This window comes from Condylura cristata, unplaced genomic scaffold, assembly GCF_000260355.1.
Source record: "Condylura cristata isolate star-nosed mole 26May11 unplaced genomic scaffold, ConCri1.0 scaffold00005, whole genome shotgun sequence".
Lineage (NCBI taxonomy): Eukaryota > Metazoa > Chordata > Mammalia > Eulipotyphla > Talpidae > Condylura > Condylura cristata.
The window spans coordinates 8333883-8347511 of NW_004567106.1; the positions used below are offsets into that span (position 1 = coordinate 8333883).

The following is a 13629-nucleotide window of genomic DNA, read 5'->3' on the forward strand; positions in this document are numbered from 1 at the left end:
GAGGGCCCATATTTTTTAAAGATTTATTTATTTGTGCATACAGAACTGGAGTACAGGCCAGAGGTGCAGGGGCGGTGAGAGGATTTACCAGAGACAGAGTAGGAAACAGAACAGGCCAACTGACAAAGTACACTGCTGAGGGGAGCAGCCAGAGTGGCCTGCCACACCATGAGGGTCACCTAGAGGGCGGGGATCAAACTCATGCTGAAGTGGCTTTAGCTTCTTAGTGCTGTGCTTTATTTAACCCGCTGTGCCACCAGGGAGGGCCCGAAATATATTTTTAAATTAAGGTATGCACATTACTTTTTTTTTTACAAGATTTATTTATTTATGCATACAGAACATGGATACAAGCCAGAAGTGCAGGGGTGGTGAGAGGATTCACCTGAGACAGAGAGGGGGAGCAGAATAGGCCAACTGAGGAAGTACACTGCTAAGGGGAGCAGAGGGTGGGAAAGGAAAGGCCTGCCTTGCCATGTGGATTACCTCTGGGGCAGGGATCGAAATCTCACTGAAGCAGGTGCAGCTTACTTGCAGTAATGCAAGTAATGTATTACTTTTTTTAAAATATAATGTAATTATTTATTTTTACATCATTTTGTGCCTTTTTCCATCTCAGTTGTAATACTACACATTACTTTTTTTTTAAGATTTTTTTATTTATGCATACAGAACTGGGGTATAGGCTAGAGGTGCAGGGGTGGTGAGAGACTTCACCAGAGACAGAGTGGGGAGCTGAACAGGCAGATCTACGAAGTACACTGCTGAGGGGAGCAGCGGGTGGGCCAGGAGAGGTCTGCCACCCATGTGTTCACCTCTGGGGCACACGGAATCGAACTCTTGCAGAAATGGCTTTAGCTTCTTAGTTCTGTGCTTTAACCCGCTGAGCCACCAGGGAGGGCCTGCACATTACTTTTTAAAGACAATACTATTTCATACTTAGTAGACTACCGTGTAGTATAAACACTTCTTTTTCTGGGAAGCCAAAAAACTTGTGATACCCCTTTAATTAATTATTTTGCTGTGATCTGGACCCAAACCCAAAATAACTCTGAGGTGTAACTATTTACACAAAACAGACACATACAATTGAGTGTTGTTTGTGAAGGGAAACACTGAAATAATCTTGTTCATTTTGAAGGTGTTTTTGAACATTTACAGCATCTGTGGGAAAAAATAGCTGAATCCCTTATAGTTATGGAGAAAGAAGTATTTATTAACACAGCAAAAGGTATCTCATCAGATATCCTAGGGTATTTTCTTCCTAGGCAATCAGCATCTACAAACATTATCCCTCCATTAAGGAAGTATTTAAATTACTATTATAACCTTGGCTAGAAGCTGTCCCTCTACTCTCAGGTTGATAGATGCATTAGAATCACTGCTTTCTTTATTACCTCAGTTCTTTAATTCCTATGACAAAATGTCTAATTTCAGTGTTTCCAATTTAGCTGGTAGTTAACAAAACAATATATATTTGGGTGTTACAAGACGGCATGATTGTGAATGTACTGTGGAGTTGAAGAAAAAGGAACTTTTATAAATTAAAAAATTTCTAAATTAGGCAATTTAAACTAGTCCAGGTTGTGACAGACTTAAGGTCTTTTCTGTACAATTTTCACATAATACAGTTGAACTCATTGCTTATTTTAGTTCTCACCTGCTATTTTTTGTATTGATTCCACCTTAGTTCAAACAAAAGAGAAACATGATCAAACTGAGAATCACCTACAACACTGAAGTGTGTATTTCTCCTCTCTTCAAGGATTTGGGGCTAAGAGAGTGAGGAGAAAAAAAAGTTAAGTCTTGAGGGATTACATGAAAGGAAAGAAATGAGTAATGTTCAGTTTATTAAGATGGCTCAGTTCAAACCAATTGTTGCAAGCACTGTGCTAGTCATTTTAGCAATGCTAAGCAAGACATCTTTAACCATAAAGGAGTCATTAGTATTAGCTGTATTAATGGACAAATTACTCAAATAACATAGAGTTCATAAAGGAAATACAAGGAGAAGGAACTGACACTGAGAAGAGGGTTTTAATTAATTGGGACAGTCACATAATTAACTCGTGTGCGTGTACACACATATCTATGTATGTGCGATATGCATGTGTGTATATATAGTATATATAGTATATGTATATACACACATACATATACACCGCTATATCTATATATAAACATAAAACAACCCTTTCAAAAAGATCAAGGAAGACAGGTAACTTATTCAAGGTCATTCAAACTAGACAGTATACTAACTTTTTGACCAACTAGGGTTTTCTATGCTCCTTTCAAGACACCACCCCTAAGCTGAATCTCTAAGTACATGATTGGTTAATTGTGACTAGATCCAGTTGTAGTTGAGGAAACAAAGAAATTAGAAAAGCTGTTGGTATTTGGAGCCTGCGTGGCGGCGTGTGAAAAGGGCCCTGCCCATGAACCCGAAATTGGGCCGACCAGTGTGGAGAAGTGGGAGGGACTTTCGGTTAAGGAAGTAATGGGAGCGACTGGCGCTCTCCCAGTTCCTACGGTCGAGGTGTCAGTTTAAGCTAAGAAACTGACGTCCCAAGGGTCTTCTGCCACGCCCCCAACCCCTTATCTTTTTCTTTGGGGATTTTCATTGTTTACCGCTTTCACCGTTAGACTGGTTATTTTTGTAATGTATTTTTTAACAGTCAATATTTTAAAAATAATCACTGAGTTCCTCAGAAGAGGGTGGGGGTCCGATTGTGTGCCCTAGGCACACCCTCTCCACCCGCTCAGCCAGGCCGCTACCTGGGGAGCGGCTCGCTCCCGGGAAAGGGTGCTCTCCTCTCTAGATTGCTTTCGGTAGGAGTCGAGACCCAGACCCCTCCCGGTCTCCTCTCGGGCGTGGGGAGGGGAGGAGGGAATTGAAGGGCGGGGGCGGGGCTGCGCGCACCTGCCCGGCGCGGCTGGGTTCGCGGCGGCTGCGCGGACTGACGTGAGCCCCCTCCCCCGCCCCCGCCCCACCGTGTGTTTACGTGGAGACGAAGATGGCGGCAGCGGTGACGGCGCTGCTCGTGAGGCAGAGACCGGTCCGCCCGTGAGCTCGGAGACTAGTTCCACTCCGGGCGGGGGGAGCGCCGGCCCCGGCCCCGCTCTCCCGGCCTGGTAGCTGGCGGTCCCACCTCCGTCTGAAGCGTCGTTTCCTTTCCCTACCCGACTCCCTCCCTGTCTTCTCCCAGCCTACCCCGCAGAGGCCATGGAGGACGAGGAGAGACAGAAGAAGCTGGAGGCCGGCAAAGCGAAGGTAAGAAAGTCAGAGCCGGTCGGGCTCGTGGTGAGAGCCGATGACTGGGAAGGGGTGGAGGGGGCCTGGGGAGTGGAGGTCGCAGCTGCCGGGCTGCGCTGCCTGGAGGGGGGTGCTGCAGGGCTTGCTTTTCCCCTTTGCCCCTTTCTCCCCATTTCCCGATTGAAAAAGCTTCCAGTTGAAAAAAACCTGGAGGCACGACCTAGCAGTGGTACTTCCGTGGTGACTGAGTGGTGTGGCACCTTTCTCGCGAATGCCCAAATAAAACCTCTTTACTGTTTTTGCTATAAGCTGGTATTTACTGTCTAAAATCTCAACCTTTCACTTTTTTAGGAGAGTTTACTGGGTAGTGCAAGCTTTGTGCTTTTCAGGGTGGGGATTTGGGGCTTTTCTTTATTCGGTGGGGGATTTGTACGCTAATCAGCTTGCCTTTCTTAGGTGGCAGGCTGGCACAGTTGGGTGTGTGTGATTGGCCTGTGACAGCTGCTTCAGTGGTGGCTTGAGTGTGCCACAAGTGCCAACTGTGAACTTTGCTGTAGGGCGTTTATAGAAGCGTGGCTTTGTAGTCTTTGGGGGTCTTTGTCCTGGCATGCGCTTTTTTACTGAGTTTTATCAACTTAGTCTCTAGATGGAACTTCTGGAGATGAAAGGTTCCATGTTCTAAACCACACCTATAGAATTCCTGTTTTAAATAATTGAATTGTTACATATGTGTCCGGTGAGTGCCTGTTTTATGCGTCTGTATGAAAAAACCTATAAACCAGTGCAAAGTTATACTCAGGTATCATTGACTAAGTTTCATGAAAAATTGGACATGAATAACAGTTCTTTTTAAATTTGCATATTTGAACATGTCTTTTAACTGACCTCAATGATCCCCTTCTCAATAATGAAATTATCTCTTATTGGTTACTTGCTATCTTATTAAAGATAATTGTTAGCAATCATACTTGAACTACAATTAAATTATAATATAGTAACTGTTCTTCCTCTTTTCTTTTCCTTACAAATAAGCAAACAAAGGAGACTGGGTTAGTGGTGAAGAGCCATTTTAGAGATGCAGTGGTAGACACTCCATGCAAGTTTTTTAAATATGTCTATAAACTAACCTCAAATCTAAAATATAGTTGGTTTTACCATCAGTTTCTTCTAAGGGCAAAGCATAAGTGCTTGTATCTTAGCAGGTAGATTATACTTAAGAATCAGTAAGTGGAGAAAAAGAAGAGTCAAGGCATTTTCAGAAGCCCAAAATTGCTTGTATTTTTGCAACTTGAGGGTCTGAGCAACCCATGAACCCAAGAAAGGGGTGAGAAAGGGGTGGTAAAGGGTATATCCCTTTCAAAAGCATTGAAGACCTAGTTAGACATTTTGTCTTGTTACCTCAGTATTTTTACTGCTTGCTCACAGAATTAGCTATCCTAAACATATGTTCCTACAACACATAGTTTACTTTGGGCAATGCATATCATTATACAGGATTTATTTAAATTGCTTGAATTTGGCAAAATGAATTCTAGTTTCTTTGTATGTATGTATATTTTTTCTTTTTCAAAATTCTACCCATGGATAAAAATCCTGTTCTCAAAGCATTCACTTTTGTTGTAAAGATTGTCTTCTTAGAGTTAAACCAAATTTTTCCACTCAGAAATAAATGTGAGACTTGTAAGGTAATGTGTATCTGCTTAACATTAGCTATAAAATACAAAACAATCTTCAAAGCCAATATTAGGAGGATTGTTTTCTAGAACACATAGCCTGATGGACTATAAGCCATTAAGATTATGAAGACTGTTAACATGGAAAATAGAATGAAAACAGAATTATCAAAAAAATAGATTTTGTATCATTTTATTTATATAATTAAATGGTTTTAGACTTTAAAATGTTGGATTGTAAATGTAGAGTCATTCAGCAAACCTGTATTGAACTCCTATTTTATATCAAGACCTGGAAATAAAAAGATAGTGACAGTCTTTGTTCTCAAGTTGCTCAGTTTAGTGAGAGAGACAAACACCCGGTAATAAGTACAGTGGGAGCAGAGGTACAGTGGGCTTCTGGGTGAATTTCTTCTTTTGTTAAAATGTACTAAATGCTCTTACCTCATTTTGAAGATTATTTTACAAAAAAGACTCTTAATAATGATATTCATGCAACCTAGCATAATGTCTTATCAATTTTAGGTACTCAGTAATTATTTGCTTTATGAATAAATGAATGCAATGGCTGAGTTGTTAGTGGATACTGTTTTACTAGCATGGTTATAATTTAATAACAGTAGAATCTCTTTATTAGAAGATTCTTATTCCTGGCATCAGAAATCCCTTAAATTATTATTTCTAAAACTTATCCAGATATTTAATTCTACAAATATTTGATCATTGAACTTAAATATTGTATTTGATAATCTAGTTTTAAAAATTACAACTAAAATTTTATCCTTGTTGCTTACCTAGTCATTGAAAAATTTTCCTGTCTGTATCTAGATTTTAGAAATTTCAGTGGATTGTTACATATACAATATAAAAAAATGCTTTGAAAAATTATTTAAACCAACCCATGTCTGCAATGATATGGGAATAAATTTTGGCATGTGGAGCCATTAAAATAATTTCACAATGATTTTTTGAGTTGCAGGTATACTCCCAAATAATGGAGATGGCATTAAGTTACAGAAAAGGCACCTGGGAAAATATGCACAAGATATAAATGGTGGTATTTTCTTCTTAGAGGATTACAAGCAATTTTAATTTTCTTTATAACTAGTATTTTCTAGATTCTTTTTAGTAACTTATGATGAGTGAAATGTTTAAATGCTATTTTTAAAAACAATAAGAGCTTATCAAATGTAGTTTGATTAAGAATATATTATGTGGCATGATTGTTATACACAATAAGCAAATGAGGCACAGAATAAACATTTTCTGTAATGTAGGCTTGGAATAGAAATTCTTATCTAGTGTTTATATTGTATACTTGGAATTCTGTACTATTGGACATTTTTATATCTCCTTTATGTTGTAGTTCTTATTGTCCTTGCTGTGAGTTCTCATTGTCATGGTCATGCTCAGCTTAACTTGTTCCTTCTCAGCTGTCTTTGCCTTGATGTGCTGTTTTAAGAGTTGCCATGCCTTGAGAACCCAGTTAACTGAGGTTTTGGTGGCTGGTAAGAATGGTTTGTAAAAATCAAGGACCAGCTCTCCTTGGTGGCCCAGTGGGTTACAGCACCACAAGCTAGCCACAGCCACTTCAGCTGGGGATGTTTCCATCCCCAGCTCTTGAGCTGACCTCTCATGTCTTGCCCGCTGCTTCCCTCAACAGTGTACTTCATTGACCTGCCTGTTCTGCTCCCCACTCTGTCTCTAGTGAAGCCTCTCACCGGTCCTGCACCCTCTGGCCTGTACCCCAGTTCTGTACGCATAAATAAATAAATCTTTAAAAAAAATCAAGGACCAATAACGTCTGTTAATTGGCTTTATTACAGTTTAGTTTTTATGTGATTTGATGAATTTTTAGTTTGTTCTTGGATCCTCAGTTATTTCCTCACTATTGATATTGTAAGAAGCCTGACCCATCCATGATGTCTGACATGTGCTAATGGGGATGAAATATCGAGGTTGTCCTTGTGTTGAAGCAAACAGTATTCTAACTCCATTTTATTAAGTGACTTCAGCTTGTCTAAGTAAAATTGTTTACATTATGCAAAGTATTGTGATATAGTTAACAAAATTAGAGGACACTTGTATATTTAGCATAAAATTACTACTTCAATAAATTCACATTAGATATGCTTTTAAATGCATTAGTAATGTAGAAGAATTCATTAGCACCAAAAGTTTGCTGCATTTTGTGTTTTATATAATTGTCATTATTTGTAGAATAGTTGTTTAAAATTTTGCTTCTTGTATTCAGTAACTAGTAATTATATGATTTCTGTTCAGCAAACTTTCATTTTGAAACTGTGCCAATTGTATACAAAAAAAGAGACAATATTGTGAAAGCGATAGTTACTGGTAGCAGGATCTTTCCATTGTTGTTTGCACTGTGATAGACAAAGTTAGTTATGGTGTAAAATTGTTCTTTGTATATTTCAGATAAACAGTTGTTATCCATTCTTGTTTCTTTTAAGCCTAGTTTTTTATTCTTATGTGACAAAGCTTTCTTAGCTGGCTTAGAGTAGATATAGCAGTTTGATACCCTCATCACTACTTATTGTAACAATACTGCATTGCCTGTGACTGAAAACTGTTTCATGACCTTGAAGTTTTGTTGGGAAAAAAGGGACAAAACATGATTGTTAGCGATAAGAGATAATATGGAAGAAAGATGGGGCAGAACAGGCTTCTTAAAAGTGTATATTGAAGAAAGATTTCTAAGGTGAATCAATGAAACGGCAGAACCAGGATATGCAATTGAACCAGGCAGATGCAATTGGGATAAAAAAAAAGAACCAGTAGATCCCACCAGAGTGACTTTCCAAGGAAAGACACTTTTCAAGAGGTCTGTGATGTCTTGTCAGTAAAACTGAAAGTTGAATGCTCACATGGAAAATATGAAGTGAAAAAGATAAGATATAGCCCAGTGACTGGAATATGACAGTTATTAAAAAAAAAAAACACATTATATTTTTATATAATAAAAAGTTTGGAGCAAAAGCTAAACTATGCTGCAGAATATTTATTAGAGGTTACTGATTATTGATATGTAAGGGATTTTTTTTAATATGGAAAAAAAATTTCTTGGCAAATTGTGAAACATTCAATGATAAAGAACATTCTATTTTTAATTCCACAGAATGTGAAATTAGACACCTTATTTCATTGGTTAACATCCTTTTAAAAACTTTTAATTTGGAAAATACACAATTTTAAAAGTTTCTTTATAAAGGTTTGCATCTGGAGTGCATATAAGGGAGAAAAAGAATTTACATTACAGCTGTGTCTTACTAGAAAAATGCAGTAGAACTTTGAAGACAGTTATTTACTTATTTGTTCAACATTTTTGAACGCCTACAACTATAGCTGTGGGCTTTTACTTAGTAAGCATTATTTAAATTATCACAAATTCTGTGTCATATTGTTTATGTGAATAATTCTGTCACAGTACGTGGATCTCACCAGATACTTAGAGGGAAAATGAGGTATTTATTGAGAGCTTTTAGAGTTGTTCTGGTGCTAAATATAAAGAAGCTGTTTTTATTGAGACGAAAATCACATAACAAAAATTAACCATATTAAAAACAATTTAGTGGTACTTAGTAAATTGACATTGATGTTCACTACTATTTCTACCTGGTTCTAAAAAATTTTATCATTAAAGAATAAAATCTGGGCCCTCCCTGGTGGCGCAGTGGGTTAAAGCATAGCACTAAGAAACTAAAGCCACTTCAGCATGGATTTGATCCCGGAAGTGACCCACATGGCGCGGCAGATCTCTCCCTTAGCAGTGTACTTCATTGATCTGCCTGTTCTGCTTCCCACTCTTTCTCTGGTAAATCCTCTCACCGCTCCTGCACCTCTGCATAGATAAATAAATCTTTAAAAAAAAAAAAAAATAAAACCTTGTACTCATAAAGCATGTAACAGTATTTTTTATTTCCTTCTCTCTTCTAGAAACCACCAATTTGAATTATGTTTCTGTGGGTTTACTTATTCTAGATATTTCATATAAATGCAATATGTAATATCTGGCCCTATGTATCTGGCACCTTTTACTTAGTATAATATTTTTTTGGGTTCATCCACATCATACATATCAGTACTTCACTTTGTAGCTGAATAAGATTGCATTGTATGCATATTCATATTTTATTTAATCATTAATGGCATTTGAGTTGTAAATAGTGCTGCTATGAACATTTGTTATAAAAGTATTTGAGTAGCTGTTTTATTATACTTGGGTAGGTGCCTAGTAGTGGAATTGCTGGTTCATATGGCAATGTTTTGTTTTTGAGGCGTCACTAAACTGTTTACAGATAATTACTATACCATTTATTTTAACCAGCAGTATCTGAAGTTGCAAATTTCTCTTATTTTCTCAGCAATACTTGCTTCCTTTTTTTTTTTTTTATTATGGGAGATCACATCTCATTGTGGTTTGATTTATACTAATGATTAAGGGTGTTGTCCATCTTTTCATGTTTGGTAACCATTTTTTCTGTCTTTGAACATTGCCTATTCAGGTACCTTGTGTTTAATTTGATCATTAGCAAATAGTATCTATTTATATTTGCATATATATTATTTCTATTCAGGAGCAAATGAGAACTCCATTATCTCTATACAGGAGAGTATGAGAACTCAGCGTGTTCATGCAGAATGAGAAAGGGGCAAACAGATATGTCTCCAGGAAGATTATCTTCTACCTTGTTTTTTGTAGCCTTCTGGCTTTGTCAAAATTGAAAGTGTTACTGCTTTTGTGTAATAGATTCTTAGTGAGTTCATCAGAGCATGATGCTAAAGTTTGATTTCTATGTGGGCCAGTGAGTTATTCCATTCTTTGACCAGCTGTTTTACAAGTACACGCAGTTGGTCCTGTGAGCACCTGTCCTGCTTTGGGCTTGGTCATTACCACTACATTTTCACAGTGTGAAAAATAACCCAGTCTTCTTTGGTACCAAAATGTTTTGTCATTTTTGTATGTGTACACATAGATCTGTACAGCTGTTTCACCAGTAAGATATTTTTATTATCAAATTTGACTTCCCTTTTACTTCTAGTTTTTATGTAGTAATGGTCACCAAAATACAATTTAAGACACTAATGTTAATCTAAGTATGCTGCATAAAATTTGGGTTGATTAGTACATGAATGAATGCTATTCAAAACAAAACAGTTTCCAAAGTAGTTTTGATTAGATTTTTAATGTAAATCTATAGATTCTTTTGTGCTATGAGAAACTCCTTTATTTTCTTTATTCATAAGCAACATAATATTTTTCAGTTGCCATTATAGTTATAAATCTAATTGTGATTTGCTGTTTACTAAGACTTTTATTGGTCTAAAAGCTTGTCTTACTTTTTTCCTTTCCAAAAGAGATCATTTCTTAAAGCCCTCAGAGTTAGTTTTTTTCCTTCCATTTCTTGACATTGAACATACTACATGTGTAGTGTGATATTTTGTGCTAACGAACATGTATTGTGAACTTTATTATTAGGCTGCTTATTCCTCAAGGATCTTACTTTTACTCACAATGACATTGCTTTATGTTTTCCAGTGGAAAATAGAAACAGGGACCAATTATAACCAAAAATAATGGTTTTCCATATTTATTAAGAATAAAATTTGATGTATGAAGGTGTGAGAGGTAGATGCAGGTAGATGTAGGGCAGTGATCTCAGTTACTATCCCAATGTTAGTCTGTTTCACTGTGCATGTATTTGTTGATTTTTTTTTTAATTCCAGTAAGTAGATGACAAGGTATTAGAAAATATGTAATAAATACATTGTCAAATATCTGCTGGGAGTTTATATATAAAATACATTACAGAAATATCTACTCACATAGACAACTTAAAATATTAGAAATATTTTTATTAAAGTTTATATTTGCCAAGGTAATATTTAGTTGCAGTTAAACCCCTTCCATAGTGAAAATGCTTTTCTGAGCATTTCTACTTAGCAGTTTCCCTTTAAACAAAAGAAATCTCACTTCTCGTCAACCACTACAATTTCTATGAGAGAATTTGAGAAAATCAGAAGATAGTAATTTGGAATTTTATATCAGTTGTGAATAATACTTTATTTTTAAGACTCAAAGGGTGAACTAAGATGTAAGTAATTCTATACCAGTAATTTATTTATTGATTGATTTTAAAAAGATTTATTTATGTATGCACACAAGAGGTGGGATGTAGGCCAGAGGTGTGGGGGCTGGGAGGGCAGTGTGAGGATTCACTAGAGACATAGTGGGGAGCAGAACAGGTGGATTTAACTAATATACAATATATATTGCTGAGGGGAGCAGCAGGTGAGACAGGAGTGGTCTGCTGCACCATGTGGGTCACCTCTCTGGCCAGGGATTGTACTGGTGCTGCTGTGGCTACAGATAGCTTCATAGTGCTGCTGAGACTTGACCCTTATGTACCACCGGGAGGTCATATACCAGCAATTTAAAATTTTTTATTTGTTTCTCTGTATTAATTTATTCTTTAAACTAACTGGACCATAGTCTGTATGTAATTTTGACCTTTTTAAAATTTCTTATTTTTATTGAAGTATTACCAGTTTATATCCTTGCTAGTGTTTTGACTTTCTCAGATGTGGTCACTTGCAGTCTTCTCCTCATGAAACACCCATAGTCACCTACCTTAATGCAGTGTGCTCTCCCCACAGGCCTCCATTTATTTATTTCCCATCAGAAAACTTCAGATCTGTGAATGTTGATTTTTTTTTAAACCTGATTTTATTTTGAGAACGTTTTCCCCACATCAGGATGTGTTTGGAAACACATTATTATTATTTTTTTTAAAGATTTATTTATTTGTACATACAGAACTGGGGGTACAGGCCAGAGGCTCAGGGGCGGTGAGAGGCTTCACCAGAGACAGAGTGGGGAGCAGAACAGGCAGATCGACGAAGTACACTGCTGAGGGGAGCAGCGGGCGGGTCAGGAGAGGTCTGCCACGCCATGTGGTCTCCTCCGGGGCAGGCGGGATTTGAACTCATGCGGAAGTGGCTTTAGCTTCCCAGTGCTGTGCTTTAACCCGCTGCGCCACCAGGGAGGGCCGGAAACACATTATTTTTGATGGTTAGGTATTACTGCATTATATAGTTGTGCAGCAATATTATGTTGGCTTGTAGTTATTGGTTTGTTTTCCCTTTTTTTAAGAAACTGAAGATATTCTGAATTTCTGAGGAATAATGCCTAAAATTATTGCCTCTTTTCCTTTAAAACATAAATTCTGGTCCAGCCCTGGTGGCAGGGTGCAGTGGGTTAAAGCACATCACTTAAGCTAAAGCCACCTCAGCATGAGTTCCATCTCCATCCCAGAGGTGATCAACAAGTCCCTGCAGACCTCTCCTAACCCTCCCCCTGCTCCCCTCAGCTGTGTACTTCCTTAGTCAGCCTGTTCTGCTCCCCACTCTGTCTCTGGTGAATCCTCTCACTTCCCCTGCACCTTTGGCCTGTACCCCAGTTCTGTATGCATAAATAAATCTTTTAAAAAATTATTTTTGTTTACTTAGCTACTGGGATTTGTGTACAGATATTATTGTAGGCTTAGAGTATAATGTAGGCTTTGATTTTGATTAGCAATCCCTGTATTCTATGAGCTTCTCTTCTGTTTACTAATTTTGAAATAATAATTTGACTTCACGTAATCAGTAACGTGAGGGTTTAAGAGTATTTTAATATGTTGATGTCCTTAGATGTCATTTGTTCTAAACACTATGATCATTCTCCTTTTTAATCTATTTTTTTAATTTGGTATCATTTAGTAATAGATACTGCTTATTAATTTGCCTTCTCAAGCAGCGGTCAAGAAACATTTTATAATGTAGAATTCTAGTCTTTGCCCTTAAAATTAAATAAAAATAGGGAGAGTGAGGAAGGAAAGAGAACAGCTAAGAAAACAGTTCTCCAAAAAGGCTGGAAGAAAGCAAAAGATCTTTCTATTCTTTATTCTTCATTGTTCAGTTGAAGAAACTGAATTACACTAAATCTAAATGGCTTGCCCAGTGTCATATAGCTAGCTTGTTATCTGTGTAGACCCAACAGCACAGTACTCCATATGAATATGTAATCCATGTTCTTTTTAAAACATTTTCATTCAACAAATATTTGTGCCTACTATGTACCAAGCAAGGTAAGTCTGTTAAAATATTAAAAATTAAGATGATTTCTTAGCCCTCAGAATCTGTTTTCTTCTTAGACATGAAGATATTCTAAACTTTAAAGAAAAAATCTGCATTGAATGAGTTATAGGATATAAATAAAACCAATGGGGTAATAATGTAAAGTCCCGTGGTCTGCTCCAGTCCTGATGTGCTTGGATTTATTTGACACTTTTTTCTTACAGTTTGTCTTAGTGCTATTGTTGGAAAATATACCTAAGAGCATCCTTAAAACATTGCTTTTGGGGCCCTCCCTGGTGGCGCAGCGGGTTAAAGCACTGCACGAAGAAACTAAAGCCACTTCCGCATGAGTTCGATCCCCGCCTGCCCCGGCAGGCAACCACCTGGCGAGGCAGACCTCCCCTGACCGCCCCCCCCCTCCCCTCAGCAGTGCACTTCGTTGATCTGCCTGTTCTGCTCCCTGCTCTGTCTCTGGTGAATCCTCTCATCCTCCACATCTCTGGCCTGTACCCCAGTTCTGTACGAATAAATAAATAAATCTTTAAAAAAAATATTGCTTTTATCTTT

The 13629-nt window shown here is 37.6% G+C and overlaps 1 protein-coding gene across 1 annotated transcript in view; it reads left to right on the forward strand.

Annotated features, from left to right (window-relative positions):
• Positions 1 to 3015: 3015 nt before the first annotated feature.
• Positions 3016 to 13629, forward strand: part of AKAP9 (A kinase (PRKA) anchor protein 9) — a 126290-nt gene continuing 115676 nt past the window's right edge. Inside the window, exon 1 of the mRNA XM_012720920.1 lies at positions 3016 to 3271. Coding sequence (XP_012576374.1) covers positions 3224 to 3271 — 48 coding nt within the window. The 5' untranslated portion in view covers positions 3016 to 3223. The remainder of the gene's footprint in view (positions 3272 to 13629) is intronic.